At 42.5% G+C, this 17,878-nt stretch overlaps 1 protein-coding gene across 1 annotated transcript in view; it reads right to left on the bottom strand.

The window, feature by feature from the left end:
• The window catches only part of TMEM135 (transmembrane protein 135), a 364,456-nt gene that overhangs the window by 193,527 nt on the left and 153,051 nt on the right, over window positions 1–17,878 (bottom strand). Inside the window, exon 5 of the mRNA XM_074956363.1 lies at window positions 7,247–7,312. Coding sequence (XP_074812464.1) covers window positions 7,247–7,312 — 66 coding nt within the window. The remainder of the gene's footprint in view (window positions 1–7,246; window positions 7,313–17,878) is intronic.

Below are 17,878 nucleotides of genomic sequence, written 5' to 3'. Positions count from 1 at the left end.
TCAGATTTTAACATGATAATTTATTCAAGCAAAAAGCTTCATATGCTCACCTTTCCTACTTCCCCAGAATCCGTTCTACTGAATAACGTTGATCTAATTATGTCAGTGTCTACACTACAGCCTTGCTCCCACCAATCTAAGTGCCCTATTACACCGACACACTAACTTCACCTCCACGAGAGGCGTAAGGCTTCTGTCTGTGTAGTCAGGGCAACTACAGGGGAACAGGGGGCAACTTACATCAGCTGTTGGCTTTCTTGTCCATTTCATGGCCGGAGCCATGAAATGGACAAGAAAGCCGGGCAGCTGGAGCTCCCCGGAGAGCTGGGCAGCTGGACCCCACTCCCAGCTGGGCGAGGGGCGAGAATGGACCCTGGTTCTGGCTGGGATCCTGGGCGAGAAGCCCAGGTGGCTGGATCCAGTTCCTAGTGGGGGGAACCAAGGAGAATAGCCCAGGCAGCTGGAGTAGTGTGGACATGCACTACTGCAATCACTGCAGTGGCTGTAAGTTGACCTAATATAGGTTGATTTACATTTCTAGTGTAGACATACCGAGCCTCCTAAGCAAATACTTTAATGTTACATCACTCGGTGCTATAATTTAGGTAAGTCAAAGTTCTCCCATCTTTATGCTGTATTGAAGCGTTCCATTGTACCTATATCTGGATTCACTAGTACTTTTACTTATTATACTAGTAACTGGCTTAGTCCGTAAATATCACATACAGTAGAATTAGTGTTCTGCATTTTCAGTTTTTACTGATTTTCATTAATTACCAGTTTTTTTAATTAAAGGAGTTCTGTTTTTACTGATTTACACCCATTTATCAACTCACTCAATATTTTTTTCAGGTACTTATTTTTGTTAACATTAATGCTTTATGTCGTTATTGTGTCCTGCAGGTCTGAGACTGAAGCAGTTCCACAGTGTAAAAAAACAGAACAAACACGGTGGAGGTCGTAAAATCAACCAATGTTGATGAGCTATGATTGACTCACAAAGAGAGGCTGCCCACCTATTTCTTTGTGTCTGTTTAGTGGGGCGCTGAATTTACACAATCAAGTATAGACAGATCAGGTAAAAAAGTAAACCTGGGGCAAAAACACAAATCTGTGTCTGAATACCAAGAATAAAATCAGTGCTTAGAAATTTTCAAGAAAAGTAAAGACAGAAGTGAAGAGAATCCATTGTGGTGCAGTTCTTGCAGCACTGAGGTTAGTGTTCGTGCTGACAGAATAAAGGAGCATGTAGAAAGCAAGCAACACAAGAAACTTAAAGAAGAAAGTGAGCTTTTGGATAAACAGTCAATATCAGGAACATTCACCAGGGGCTTTAATGAAAAAGAGGACACAGCACAATTGTGTCAATGAATTTGTGTTCACTCTTTGTTTCACTGGACAACCACTGTTAACTGCAGAGGGGTGTATTGGTGACTTTGTGCAACAATACCGTCCAGCAGCAAAAACGCTTCCTAATGCAGACAACCTCACTCGTAAGTGTCTGAAAGAAAATGATAATGCTTTAGTATCTAAACTGATGCAACTAATTGTCTCATCTGATTTTTGACGAATCTCCTAATGCTTTAGAATATCCCGATTCTTGGCCTTTTTTGTTTTTTTATTTCAAAGCAAGTAAACTCACATTATTTTGTGCTGATGTGACAGTCATCCTGTCTGCTGACTGCCACTTTCTCGACACAGCAATAATTGACATGTTTGAGATGTACCAACTAACTTGGAAAAATGTGGCCAACTAACAAAGATTCTGTTTCCTACACGGCTAAGTTCACATGGGAAATTAAAATCAATCACAAACTGGAGCTGCTATGTATTACCTGTCCTGTTCATCTGATTAACATTGAGCTGTCAGCAGCTACTGATACAGAAGAAATGAAAGATGTGAAACTCTGCATCATTGGATTCCGGGCCATTTTGTGAACAAGTTGAAGGCTTTGATTTGCACAGTGAGAGATGATTGCAGAGCCAACTGCAGATTAGCTACCTCAGTTGTGGCACATCAGTGGATGAGCTTGTACTTTGTTGCCTGTCATGTAAACAAAACGTGGAATGGGCTAGTGTGTCTCCTAGATCATCCTGAGTTTGTTGGCTCTAAAGAACAAACTCAGAAGAGACTAGTAAATAACCAAAATGACTGCCAGATTCTGCGCACTAAGGAAATGTTCATTGTTGAAAAACTTAGAATCACTGTGTGACACACAGAAAACACTGGAGTTTTCTTCGACTACTGCCAATACGTTTGCCAATACAGACTTTACCTTATCCTGCGACCAAAATCTCAGCTAAATTGAGCACAAAAGCTGCAGGACAAACATATGACGAGAAAATCCAACTGTTCTGGAAATCCAATAAACCAAGAAAGCATTCAAAATCTTCGTACAATGCTCAGCAAGAAATGGAAGACGACTGTGGCCCATAATCTGAACCCTGAAGTGTTTGGTGTCGAAGATTCTTTATGGAATGTCATCCAGGTGTTGCACCCCTTCCTCAAGTGAATTTTACAGCAACCGTTATCCCAGAATATTTCAACCATTTACCACTAAAAATGAAATTTCAAATCTGAAAGAGGAATTTACTACTTACATGAACATACCTAACCCTGACCATGTGAAACTGGATGTGGTTTTTGGAACAATCATCAAGACACACATCCCAATTTCAGCAAAATAGCACAGCAAGCTTTGAGATACCCTCTGGATTTATTCATGGAGAGCATTTATTTTCAAAGTTGGACTACCTCCAAGACAGCAAGAGGCTCAACATGAGCGAGGATACTTTGAAGAAAATTATGCGAGTGTACACAAACCAGGATTTCTGGAAAAACTACTAGCTCAGAGAGACAAAAAATACCTTTGTACCTAAAAAACAGTTTCAATTATACCAGAGTTGGGCAAACTACGGCCCACGGGACCCTCCTGCCCGGCCCCTGAGCTCCTGCCCCAGGAGGCTGTCCCCCGGCCCCTCCACTGCTGTCCCCCCTCGCTCCGCTGCCAGCGCAATGCTCTGGGCTGCGGGGCTGTGAGCTCCTGGGGCAGTGCAGCTGCAGAGCCTGGCCTGACCCGGTGCTCTGTGCTGTGTGGTGGCGGCGACAGCATGGCCTGGCTCCAGCCAGGCAGCACGGCTGTAGCACTGCCAGCCACCGGTGCTCCAGACAGCACGTTAAGGGGGCAGGGAGCAGGGTGTTGGATAGAGGGCAGGGGAGTTCGGGGTGGTGGTCAGAGGGCGGGGGTGTGGATAGGAGTCGGGACGGGAACAGGGGATTGAATGGGGGCAGGAGTCCTGGGGGGGCAGTCAAGAAGGAGGGGTAGTTGGATGGGGCGGGGTCCCGGAGGGGCAGTCAGGAATGAGAGGAGAGGTTGGATGTGGCGTCAGGGGGCAGTTAGGGGCAGGGGGCAGTTAGGGGCAAGGGGTCTGGGGGTGGTCAGGGAGAAGGGGTGGTTGGATGGGGCAGGGGTCCCGGAGGGGCAGTCAGGAATGAGAGGAGGGGATGGATGGGGCTGCAGGGGGCAGTTAGGGACGGGGGTCTGGGGGCAGTCAGAGAGTGTGGATGGGGCAGGAGTCCGCGGGGGAAGGGGGGGGCGAATAGGAGGTGGGGGCCGGGCCACAACCCCCTCCCCTGCCCATGTGAAAAATGTATTTAACATTTGTTGAAAATGTAGCTACTTTGTAAGATAGCAATTGACCTTCATTTGCATGTCATTTAAAAGTATCCTCTCATATATGCATTTTCCAGACGTGGTCCATTGGTCTGTTTTCATTATTTGGCAGCAAATAATCTAGCAGCTGCATATTGCCCTAAGATTTTATAGGTTTCTATTTAAGTTTGTCTTGTCCATTCTATCCTCTTCTTTTCTCCCTCTGAATCCCAATTTCTCAAAAAAATGTACTACCAGCTATCAGTACTGCATAATCAAAAGCAAAATATTTAAATTGTATTGTTTAATATTATTTGACTTCAGTGAATAGGCAGTCTCTGAACTTCAAAATGAACAGGGCTGTAATATTGTTTGGCTCACTTCTGGAAGCTGGTTATATTGCGTAATACATAAGACTTTGGGTAAAATTTTCAAAGGTGCCTAAGTCTCACTGACTTTCAAGGCGACTACAGAATAAAAAAATTAAAGCACCTAAATGACTTAGAAGCCCAAATCCCATTTTCAAAAGTGACTTAGGCCCAGATTCTCACTTAACTCCCACTGAAGTCATTAGGAGTTAGGGACCTAAATACCTTTGTGTATCTGGGCCTTAAAAGCATAAATCCTATTGACTTTCAATGAAACTTAGATAATGCAAATCACATCTTTCCTTGTTTATTTCTGGGGTTTGCACCAGTGCTGCTAATCAGTTGCTGATGACTAACTGATGAATTAAAAGTATAGGCAAAGCCCAGCAGCCAAGTGGAAGTGCAACTAAAGCTTCAAGCTGGAAATGTCTGAAGATTTCCCACAAAAATAAGTATATAGAAAATCCTAAATGTAACTGGTCACCTGGAGCTCAATTTTCACTCACTCAATTAATGCTCACCCTTAAAACTATTGGGCACATTCATACTTAAATTATATGTTCCCAGTCTCTAGTCTTTGACATGGTGGTTTTATTCATCCATCAAATAAAGGAGGATCAAGCAAAGTCACATAGATAAGAGGAAGCACAGTGGCAATTCACATATATTTGCCTGCATTGATTAGGGCTGAGATTTAATTTCCATCACAAAATCAGGCATATCAGAGGTTTTCTCCACCAAGAAAGAGACACAGGCAACTTGGAATCTAGGCAATTTCAAAAACTGTGTTTAAAGCATTTTAAGGTACTATATCTGCCTAAATTCCCAAAGCCAGTATTTGAGGGTTCAGAATCACATTCTTTTTTTTATTTACAAATATGTTTCTCTTTCCAGTTTTGTGAAAGACAGTCACAAACAACAGAGGAAACAGGGAAAATGGCTTTTCACAAAAGGGCTGTCAACAGCTCTAAAGTAAACTGGAAAAAAATGTTTTTCCTCTAATCTTAGTTATAGTCAACTTAGGTATTACAAGCGACAATAATAGATCAAACATTTTTAGTGTGATATATAAATTGACAGTATGGCTATTCAATTCACAGTCCCTGTCCTAGCATAAATGTCTATGAGACATCAATGCTTTGGAGAGTCTGATAATAGAAGAAGTTGCTGGGAAATTGGGAAGCAGGAACAATTTCAATTCAAACAGAAGGATACTAAAACCACATAGGAACAATAATCTTATTCATAAAGCACAGAATAAGCAGATAGTTCAAGAAAAACAAACATTCAGAACTGGAAGAGCAGCAAAAGCCAAATACCCATCAATACAGACTTCCTGGCTGCCCACTGTAATGCCTGAACTACTAGTTTTCCGTGGAGTAATTTTAGGAGAAGGTAAATGGCTCAAAAGATTTCCTGCTCTACATTGGTCTGTGATCTGTGAATGTAACATTGCAATAGGACTTTTTTTTTAAGAATCAACAAGATAAAAATAGTAGTATCAGAGGAAGTGGTTTAGGACTGACATTCGTATTACCACCGTAATGCTCATAAAAAGATATAATTGTTTGTATTAGTCCACTTTATAAAACTGCAAGATTTAGTTAATAACTCTTTAAAAAGCAACATGAATTCTCCACAATCCACATGGATCATTTCAAGCAAACCACATTTCTACTTTACTCGTATTAGTGCAACATTCGTTCTACCACGTATAACTAATTAAGCCCGAATGAACACCCTAGTGTACTGCGCTCTGTGCTATCACAAAAAACACCCAGAGATCATCTCTCTCAAGACACCCTCTTCGAAGAGGTGGAGAGAAGTTGGAAGTGTTGCATATATTCCATACATAGCATCCTGCTGTCGAGCGCATCATATCTCTTAGGGTATATCTGCACTTCAAGATGGAGGTATACTTTCCAGATCAAGGAGGCATACCCGCATTACCTCTGACTGAGCTAGTGTGCTAAAAATAGAAGTGTAGCTGTGGTAGCGTGAGGGGCTAGCTGCCCTGAGTACAATCCCATCTGAGATGCTAGGTACACACTTGGGCAGCTAGCCCCTCCCCTTGCACATGCTGCTACAGCTACACTTCTACTTTTAGCACATAAACTTGACAAGCGGTAGCCCAGATATGTCTCCTTGAGCTGGAAATTACCCCTCTATCCTGAACTGTAGACACACCCGTGACTAATTGTGGAGAAGGGTGAAGAGCAGTATAGAAAAAGCATAAAGGACCCCATGTTCAGAACAGTTAAACCTACGATCAAAGAAAAGCTATGGCAAAATAGGATCTCAAGATAAGAAACTGGGCCGGGGAAACAGAAACCTTTGTTCCGATCCACAGGTACTCTACTCCACTTAAATGGGGAGAAATTAAGCTAATTTCAGTAGCACAGAAAGAGAATATATGCTATAATATGATTGGCAATGTACTGCAAGAGCTGGGTCAACTAGACAAACATTTTGCATTTAAAATCAACACATAACATGATGAAATCAGACAGCCATAACAATACACTTGAGTTTTCTAGAGTAATGACCCAAAATACTACAACTCACAATAGTTTCAAGATGTAGTTTGGATCATTACTGAAAAATACCATAACTGAGTATAGTATTTTCCATGGAACTGAGAGTTACTTAATCAGCAGAATGCAAATAATAGTGTCTCCGTGTATGTCAACCCAAAGGACAAACAAAAAAACCATCCCATACAGACACAAGCAGATATGAACAATATACTTTACATGTTCAAAGTACTTCACAATCATTAACTAATTAACCCTCACAATATTCCTGTGAGGTAGGAAAGAAACAAAGACAAAAAGATGAAGTGGCTTGCCCATAGCCACCTATTCGCAGAACCAGGAACTTCTAAAACCCAGACTCATGTTAATTTCTCAGGACCCTGTTCCCTCCTCAGAACATCCAGCAGAGAATCATCAGGGCTAGAAGTATCCTCCAGTGAGTCACCTAGATTACAGCACTGCATCATGATTCAATGTAAAATGAAATATAAAGAACATGCCTTTCCCCAAGGCACAGCATCTCGGCTCTCTACTCCTTTGCAACAAACCGTAAAAGCAGACAGACATATTATCTATAAGACTATCAACTCTTTAGTTATCTGAATATATATCCTAAGAATTTACAAAATATTAAATTAAAAATAAATAAAACTTTACACCATATATGCAAAAACCAGACATTCAATCTTACTTCTCCATGCCTTAAAGGTGTAATGGCTCCTCTTGCTACCCCCATTCGAAAAAGGGTTTCCGTGGCCTGTGTATAAAAATAAAAAAAACTGTTATTTTGAAAAGACAATACAGTAATGATGACTATTATTTTTCAGCTATTACACTTATAACTAAAATGTAAGTCAAGTTTATTAACTGTTTTACTACTCAATATTTAAACAAGAATATTCAGAAAAAAATCCTACATGGTAACCTTCTTTCAAGGGCTATCAAGCAAAAGAAACACTCCGGAACAAATCTTTAGGCTGAAATCTCTGCATATGTGCCATTTTATTTATGTCGTCAGGGTTTTCAAAGTTTCTGTTTTAGTAATATGAGTGTAAAGTAATGAAGAAGCTTTGAAGGCCACACCATGTGATGAAACCCTGTCCTTTATAGTATCTGAGCCCTTATTAGCTGGTTGTGTATCTTACCAGGGATTCCTTGGTAGTACTGACATCACAAAATGGGGACTTATAGTAGAGAAGCCAAGAAGCACAACTTTGGGGCAAAGAAATGATTACTCACCCTGTGCAGTAACTGTGATTCTTTGAGATGTGTCCTCATATGGGTGCTCCATTCGAGATGCACTAGTGCCCCCCGTGCCCTTGGTCAGAGATTTCTCAAAGCAGTGTCCATTCATCCTGCACATGTGTGTTAATCTTGTTCCCTGTCCCATTGTCATATAGTGCTACATGGTCGAACTGCCCCCTGTTCTTTCTCTACCATAAAGCCTTATGGCAGAAAATTCTGAAGCAGAGAGGAAAGAGGGCAGGTAGTTGAGCACCCATAGAGACACACATCTCGAAGAACCACAGCTACTGCACAGAGTGAGTAACCATTTCTTCTTCCTCGAGTAGTGTCCTTATAGGTGCTTCACTCTAGGTGACTACTGAGAGGTACCCATTAAGGTGGAGGGGGCTTCAGACTTCAATCCAATACGGCAGAAAGTATAGCTGAGCTGCACACTGTATCAGAGGTGGACTTGTGAGTTAAAGCATAATATTCAAAGAATGTATGTACAGAAGCCCATGTAGCGGCTTTACAGATTTTGATGATCAGTATGTTTTTGAGGAAGGCCGTGAAAGTGGCAACAGACCTTACAGAATGGATGCATGTGAGTAAGGGTAGCTCATTGTTATGAGACTGGTAACAGGAGTTAATGCAGTCTGAAATCTGTAAGTCTCTGGTTCGAGATTACCAACCCCTTTGATCTGTCTGCTATCAAGACGAATAACGTGTTGACCTTTCTGAAGGGTTTCGTTCTGTCTAGATAGAAGGCCAGAGCTCTCCTGACATTCGGGATATGCAGCAGTGCATCCTAGGGATTCAGATGTGGTTTCGGATAGGAGATAGGTAAGTGAATGGGCTGACTGAGATGGAATTCAGAAGAGAACTTAGGTAAGAACTTGGGGTGGGGTCACAGCCTGACCCTGTATTTAAAAAAAAAAACTGTGGGGGGGAGGAAGGGAGGGTATGCCATCAGGGTCCCTGTTTCACCAACCCCTTGCACCGACATGATGGCTGCCAGCAATACTGTCTTCATTGATAATGGAGCAATTAGCAAGTAGCCAGAGGTTTTACGGATAGTCTTGTGAGGCATTTAAGGACCAGGCTGAGGTCCTACCTGGGGAAGGACATTGGACCACTGGATAGAGGTTCCCCGGCCCTCTGAGGAACCTTGCTGGTGTTGGGTTGGGTAAAGATGGAATAGCCCTCTATTGGGGGTTGAAAACCTCTAGTGAGGGAATTAAAGCCAGGTGGATGATAGACCGGAGGTTTTCAGAGGCAAGGTGTAATCTAGTATATCTGGAAGCGATGCGGTCATCGGTGAAAGTGGTCTGCGATCAACTGCCATTTTGAGAATATGTGTAGCAAGTAGACTGTTTCCTGCTGTGTAATAGCACTCTTTTTATATCCTCTGAGCAGGTTATCTCCATTACCGTGAGCCATCGACTAACCATGCTTTGAGACAAAACATCGCAAGATTGGGATGAAAAATCTTCCTCACTCTTGGGACAGGAGATATGGAGCAGTGCAGAGAGTGATCTGTGGGCATACAGACAGCTGTATCAAATAAGGATACTACGTTTGCCTGCAACAAGTCAGATCTATTAAGATGACTCTGGCTCTATCCTTCTTTATTTTGAGCATAACTTTGGCTATTCAGGGTGTCGGTGGGAAAGCATTAGTAGGGCTGACGACCACTAAAGGTGACAAGCGTCCCCTAAGGATTGGTGATACAGAAGTGGGTGCATTTCTTGTTTGCCTCCGTGGCAAACAAATCTATCTACGGGGTATATTGGTGAAATATATGATGTAATATGTTGGTATCTATTTCCCACTCGGGGTCTTGAAAGAAGTGTATGCTGAGCATGGCCGCAGTCACATTCTGAATGTACGGGAGATAGGCAGCTGTGATAGTAATGTGATTCTGTACGCACCACTTCCAGAATCTGATGGCCTCAGTACAAAGGGAAGGGAATCTCGCTTGTCCCTGGCTGTTGATGTAAAACATTAATGATATATCGTCAGTCATTATATGTATGTGTTTGTCCTTGATTAGTGATAGGAATTGGAGACAGGTGTATCTGATACGCTGAGCTCCAGGAGATTGATATGTAGCATCGTCTCTGGCAACATCCACTTGCCTTAGATCGTACAAGTGTCTAGATGTGTGTCCCACCTTAGCAGAGAGGCATTCATCATTGCAATGACCACTGGGGGAGAAATGTGAATGGAACTCCTGTGCACAGGTTGTGACAGTCCTGCCACCAGCTGAGGGACTGTTTCACGAAGACAGGTATGGAAAGAAGCATATCTAGACTGTGTCTAGTGGGTGAAAAAATAGTTCTGAACCATCTTTGGAGGCAGTGCATTCGAAGTCTGGCATGTTCCGTCATGAAGGTGGTGGCCGCTATGTGCCCTAGTAATTGAATGCAGTTCCTGACTGTGGTTTGTGGGCTGAGCTGAACCATGTTTGCTATGTAGAAATGAGCCACAAACCTGTGCCAAGGAAGGTAGGCTCTCTCTGTGATTGAACTGAGATGTGTCCCTATAAACTCTAGGGTCTGTACTAGGGTCAAGATGGATTTTTGTATGTTGAGTCGCAGGCCCAATTGGCGGAAGAGGTCTGTGGCCTTGGAAGTTGCCTGAGACGTCAGCTCCAGGGAGCAGCCTTTTAGCAACCAATCATCCAGGTAAGGGAATACTAAAATACCTTTTCTGCAGAGCTGTCCTGCAACACCAACATGACCTTCGAAAAGACCCTCAGAGTGGATGATAGGCCAAAGGGGAGCACACGATATTGGAAGTGGTCCAAGCCAACAATAAAATGGACGAATCATTTGTGGGATGGGTGGACAGTGATGTGGAAATACCCATCTTCAAGGTCAGGGGCTGAAAACCAATTTTCTTGCTCTAGTGAGGGAATTAAAGCTGTGAGTCACAGTTTTGAATTTCTGCACATTTACATAGGCACTGTGTAGATTCACTGTGTGAATGAGCGGCGATGTCACCAGCATCAAGGGAGGCTTGCAAGGTTGTCCTGGCCAGCAGTTGGCCCTCCACAACAATGGCTTGAAACTGCTCCCTGTGTTCCACCAGTAGGTAGTCAATGAAGGAGGCTAATCTGAAGTAGCTGACATGGTTATATCTTGCCATCAAAGCCTGATAATTGGCAGTGCTAAACTGGACGAATGCCGAAGAGTAGGGCTTTCTTCCTAGTAGATCAAAGCGCCTGTGGTCTTTATCACGTTCATTCACTGCATCCACTACCAAGGAACTAGGTGAGGGATGGAAAAATAAAAACTCTGAGTCCTTTGCTGGGATGTAGCATTCCTTGTCTGCTCTTATCCATGTCAGTGGAATAGAAGCTGGAGTGTGCCAAATTATCTTTGCTGGATCTAAAAGAGCATCATTGACAGGTAAGGCCATATGGGCTGATAAAAGTAAGTGAAGGATATCAAGCAGCTTATGAGGAGACTCTGTAACCTCCTTGAGTGGAATCCGCAAGGAGTCTGCTACTCTCTTGATTATTTAAAATCATCTGCCAGGGAAGGGGTAGCAGGCATGACTACAACCAGAGATGAAGAGATGTTGACTACAGACGAAACCTCTTCATCAACTCTAGACTCTTGCTCCTCAAAAGATTCCTCTTGAGGGTCACGTCTCCTGGGGGGAGCAGGTGATGCTGGCTGTTCCTCTCTGTGGGTGGTAACACTGGATACTCTGGAGAATTGTTGGCAAATAAGTTACCCCAGGGTTCCATTACGGCAAAGGAGGAGGCAACGAACAGTGCTCATATCAGCAAGGTGTTGGTGGTAATTGTGAGCCATGAGCAGTGGCAGCTTCACCAGAAGCCTCTGGGAAGGGACCTCTGAAGGAGTGAGGAGAGCAGCCCTGGACCAACACTTTGTGAAACCGAGGTGAAGTCCTCAACAGAATCTTCTTCCTCAAGTTCACTGAAGAATGGTGGAGCGCCTGGGGAGATCTGAGATGCAATAATTGGTACCGGGCGAACCTCAAGTGATCAGGATGTCCTCAGTACTGAGAGCACATCAGAGCCTAGGAGCGGAGAGTCAGGAGTCTCAGATACAACCAGGTCCTAGGGAACATGGAACTCTTGCAGTACCATAAGGGGCACTGGTACCAAGGCTGACAACTATGCCAGAGCAGTCATGGCTGAGGGCGCTGACGATACCGCAATCTTTAGGTACTCGGAGGATGGCGTGGCTGTTGACGGTGCCAAAGGTCTCATGCGCTTTGAGGGAGGCATAGTCGGAGCCCGAGTGGGCTTCTTTGCTACCAAGGGAGCAGAGGAAGAGCTCTTCCTGCTGCCTCGATCTGGTGAAAGTACCAAGGGTCTCTCCAGGGCCATAGCCTTGCCACCTTGTGGTCTATCTGTGCCCTGGGTATTAGAGGAACTGGGCGTCTCATCGATACCTGATTGGAGAGCCAGTGGTGCCAGGGTAGCTGAGGGAACTGATGACCTCTGCTTTTTAGTGGTAGAATCTCTACCTGGCGAACTTGGGGCACATTCTTTCGAGGCCTTGTGAGAGGAGTCCTGTACTGTAACTGGGGTTCTCAGTCAACTTGCTTGGGGATCGAGGTACAGGGGGGCCCCTTGGCCTGGATCTGAGGCCAGATGTAGAAAGCTCTCCATCATAAGGAGGTGAAGCTTTGTTTCTCTATTTTTCCTGGCTCTTGATTTTAATGCCAGACAAAAATTACACTTTTGTACAACGTGAGACTCCCCAAGGCAGCAGATACCGCAGGAATGTCTGTTGCTGACCAGGATCACTTCCCAGCATGACAAACAGTGCTTGAAGCCAGGAGAACCAGTCATCACCTCTCAGACAGAATAATGTCAAACTATCTGAAGTCTATCTAAACACTATGTAGAAAAGTAAAAGAAAAAGTGTCTCATATAAAAGCAACTACTGATTATAGAAAAAACTAACACTAATGCTAACTATGAGTAAAGAGAATTAGAGTTGAGATCTCAAAAGAACGACTGCTAGAGCTCTGTCTCAGGCTGAGGCAGTTGGGAAAGAACTAGGGGAGGTTCATCTGTGCAGCATTATATGACAATGGGGTGGGGCACAAGACTGATTAACATGCATGCACAGGTCAAACGGACATTGCTATGAGAAATCCCTGATGAAGGGCACAGGGGGTGCTACTGCACTTAGAGTGGAGCACCCATAGGGATACTACTAGAAGAAAAATCTTTTTTTTAAGATTAGTTTTTATTTGTTTGTGATGATTATCTCCTCCTTTTCCTGGTTAGTAGGGACAATTAACACATATCTGAAATAACTGGAGCTTACTGACTTTTCAGAAAGTGAATGAACTGCATGACGTCGCCTATGCACCTTATTAGAAGAGGAAAATCATGCAAGTGAAACATCTGTGGGAAAGTGTTTAGCGCTGGTAAATATTTCTAATGCCTGTGAGCTGTTGGCTTTTGTAGAAAGAAAAGAAACTGGAAGCATCTCACCCATGTGACAAGTCCTTACACTTATATCTGGGATGTGATCAGATATGAGAATAAATTTACTCCTTACAAATGTAGACTCACACTTCATCATCATAATTTATTTGTTCTGAAATGAAGTAGTCTGCCTTTCATATAATTTAGGGTAGTGGGCTTTTATTTAAACTGTCTATAACGAATGTAGGCTTTTCAATAGAAAATGGGTCTGTTCATGAACATAAAAAGTCAATGTTTAAGGGTAGACGAGAGAGAGAGAGGGAGAGAGAGAGAAAGTTTAGCAAGCTACAGTTTAGAAGATAAAAACACAGACAAACTATAAAATATATTCAGAACATGAAAAGTAATTAAGCAAAAATAGTTAGTATCTCAGCTATATTTATTTCTAATTTGGTGACTTTAGATAGTAATGCACAGTGATTGATACAGTAAGTAGCTCAATGCTGAAAGGACTACCAGATTTGCTGTTTTCTTACCGTTTTGTTTCAGGATATCCACTACACAAATTCAAGTAAACAGTATCTCATAAGTTTGATGTACTTTTTTACATGGCATATATTCAGAATAATCTACTGTTCCTCTTACAAATATATATATACACAATAGCTTACTATATACATGTTTATTTTCATTTTATTTAAAGAAGCAGAAGTAGATCTATGGAAGAGCTTTCAATTGTGTTGTACTGTCTTTTCTTTTTGTAAAGGAATGCAACAGCTCCAGAACACTGGACTTCAGAATTGATTAGCTCATTTCCACCCACAGCAATCCATAGCAAATCCAAAATCTGATCATTCTTCTTCATCCTCTCCAAGAATAAAGGGGTGAGAGAACCCCACACAACCTTTTGTATGCCTCAGAATTGGTTTCTTTCATCAGCTCTTCCCACCAACATTTTTAAGGATGTTTCTGTCAAATAGAGCATTCTGTCAATACAGCTAAGCTTCCTTTGTTTCTATTGAAAACCACTGGTGTGTGTGACTTCCCTTTCACCTCTGCTCGTATGAGCTCTCTTTTAATATACTTGTACTCGCACAGCTAACACCAGATGCAAAGCCATGCAGAAACAAGGGGCAAATTCACAGTATTTGCAAATCTGGCACCATAGATTTGTTGATAGGAGCACTTCATGTGCGGAGTGTCACTAAGAAGATTAACGCTACCATCACAGTTTCCGACCCAGATGGGGGTGGGGGAAATGAGGCCACCTATAGCTATTCACTATACAATGACATGGTCACTGAGATAATGATAGGGTTTTTTGCAATGTAAAACCCAAAGAAGGCAATAAAAAGCTGTGTATTTAAAAGGGTAACAATTAGACACAAGACAAAGATTGATAGATGTTTGAGGGTAAGGAGGTAGGTGTTCACACAATCTATTGATTTTGTTAAATTAAAGTTAGTATCTCACCCATTCAGTCATAGCTATGTAACAACTGTGTTTGGAGATTCTACAACAGTGGTCCCCAAACTTTTTACCTCACCGGCCCCCCTCAGTCCTGTCCCTCTCTGCCCTCCCCTCCACAGTGCCAGGAGGGGGCCCGCAGCTCCGGGAAGGGGGGACGCAGACAGGGGTAAGAGGGCAGAGGCTCAGGCCACAACTGGGGGTGGAATTGGGAGCAGAGCCTTGGCCAGGAGCCAGGACCGGCAGCCGGGGCCAGGGCCAGGAGCAGATGTGGGTGGCACTCCCTTGGGGGCGGGCCTGCACCCAGCCGGGCCCCACCCCCCAAAAAAGTTCCTCCATGCCCCCCTAGTTTCGGGACCTCTGTTCTATAATAACTGGGTGTCTTAAATGAAAGGAAATAAACATTTCAAAACAAACCTTTCACTTCTCATAAAGTGATTTCATAATTCTTTACAAATTTTAAATATCACCTCACTGACTCTGCAAAGCAGAAGACAGAATTTATCAGGATACTGAAGTTACCATGCATCAACAAGAAAGACTATCTCATACATTTTAAATGAAAAGTTATGGCTAAAAATACTGGGAATGAAATGAGACATCCTAACACTTCAAATCCTTTAAAATGTATTTTCAAATATAGTATTGGCTGATAGAATCTTATTAAGGTTGCCCAACACTTCCATTATAAGACCTTGTTTTCAGTTGCCTATAATGTTGCCAAAGTTTAAACATTTGGACTTACAGTTTCCATGAAATGTGTCTTCCTGAGGCTGCTTTTTTATATTTATTTATTTTATTTTAAATGTCAGCAACAACTGTTCAGCTGCTTCCAAGAACAATGTTAAGGAAAAATATGTCTTTTCCATGTTAAAAAATTCTGGCAACTTTTTCTTTCAGAAACTCTAGCATCCCCACTCTTTGGAACAGGGACTTGAAATTTGGCAGGGGTGGCCTTTTTTCTTTTAAATAAAAAAATGTGACTTTTGCCATTCTCCTGAAAAACCTCAGTTCACATATGCTTAGTAGAGACTTGCTAGAGCTTCGCTGCTTAAGTTCCCAAATATTCCATCTGCACACAGGGCATACTCCAGGACAGCTCTGAGCAGAGCTTTCCCTTCCAATTGCAGTTCCTCGTTGCTCCAGGACATGCCAAGACCAGGCACCAGAACTTAGAGCAGGGAGCTTGTCTCTCCTGTGCTCTCAATGCTTCATTACTGCTGACACGCAGGCGGGAAGCTGTTTGAATAGTTTGCAGAAGGGACAAAAGTCTGGAAGGGAGAAGAGGCTGGGATGGGAGCAGTGGGGGAATTGGGATTGGGAGTTGCAGGGGAGACTAGGAATGGCTAAGCAAGGAGTTGGTAAGGGGAACTGAGATTAAGAGTTATAACAGAGAGACCAAGGCTGGAAGGCATGGGGACTAGGAATTGTAGTGGTCACTGGGACTGGCTGGCCAAAGAGACTGGGAATGCACTACATAAAGAAAATGGGACTCAGATGAAGAGTCAGTGGTGGGGAAGAGACAGGACTGGTTGGAAGGGAAATGGCAGAAGGGATAAAGCCTCAGGAAAAACAACCAGAAGAGTGCACCCTCTGAAGCATATTCCTTTCTAGAGCCAGTAGTGGAACCCAAGATAGTTGAGTCTCACCATTTTTCTGCTGTGAGCAAATTTCTGTGAAATCCACTGGCAAAGTGTTCCAACTACCGCTTGTGCTGGTCCACACACAAGATAACAATCTACTACTGCTATCTGTTACAAACTCAAGTGGGAAAGATCAATGCAATATATCTAAAGGTACCAAACCTGCTAATGAACCATGTGGTTGTCACTATGATGAAACATGATGTAATTTGTTTATTTTCAGTTGGCTTTTTTAAAAACCTAATAAATTACATATCAAAATCTACATTAAAAGAACATTATTAAGGCTGCAAAATCAAGTGCTCAAAAGTTAGGAAACCCTCCTGCTGCATTTCTATTATGATACAGTCTTTAATTACAGGATCACAGTCACATTTCCATAGAACCATTCATCATTCAGTACACAGGGTGGACCTGCTCTGGAGATGAATCGGGGTTGTGTTCTGAAGGTGACTTGTCTATAGGACCCTTGCCTCATTTGCTGCAGAAGTTGGAAGGTCTGTAGTGAATGAGGCAGGAGATGGTAGGAAGAGAAATTATGGTCTCATGCTTAAACCAGGGGAAATGAATTATATTCCTGCCTCTGCCACAGAATTCCTCTATGATGCTCGGCAAGTCACTTAAACCCAGCTTTTCACAGATGGTCACTAATTCTGTGTTCCTCATTTTCTGGGTGCCTGACTTGACTCACTGTCAATGGGAGCTGTGCTTTGAACATATAATGTGCTACATAATGCTATGTATTCTAAAAAATCAGGAAATAGGTGTCTCAATTTGCGCACCCAAAATTATGGATATTTTTTACCTTAATTTCTCTAAGCCTCAATTCCCATATGTTCCCACTATCAATATATACCACGGCCTCTTCCATAATACAGGCCACAAAAATTCACGCAGTAATTCCTACAGTGAAGGGAACTATTCCTCCATACTATATAAATGTTCACTGTTGGCATGAGTAATTTGTGGCTGAAATACAGCATGTCTTTTAGAAAGGAATATATTTCAGAAAATGTCTCAAAATAAATAAAATATTGATACCAAAATACTTTTAATAGTTTTTGACAAACCCGTCAGCAGGTGGACAATAGAAAACTCTTTATTCTTCAATCCTCTATCAATCTATGTTTATAGAAAAGAAAAGTTTTAAGTCACCAAACAATTTTTAAGATCAGGAAAATAAATGCTTATAAATGTCAGGAGCTATAATTTCCTAATTTTTCTGTAATTTCCCCCAAAGAAAAATCTATTACTCCACATAACAGCTTGGAAAATCACAATATACCATAGTTCCTCACACATGTCCAATTTGAGACAGGTAGATCTGTGAGTCGTCAGCACAGAAATGGTAGTTGAATTTGTGTTTGCAGATAAGATTACCCAGACATAAGGTATAGAAGGGGACCAAAGGCAGAGCTCTATGGAACCCCCACAAAATGTTGGAAAGAAGATGAGGAGGATCTTTTGAAGGACATACTGAAAGAGCAATTAGAAAGGAAGGAGGAGAACCAGGAAAGGGGAGCCACAGAAGCCAAGACAAGACCAAGGTTTTGAAAAGAAAGAGAAG

Source organism: Natator depressus, chromosome 1 (assembly GCF_965152275.1).
Source record: "Natator depressus isolate rNatDep1 chromosome 1, rNatDep2.hap1, whole genome shotgun sequence".
Lineage (NCBI taxonomy): Eukaryota > Metazoa > Chordata > Testudines > Cheloniidae > Natator > Natator depressus.
This window is presented reverse-complemented; position numbering and strand designations above follow the sequence as displayed.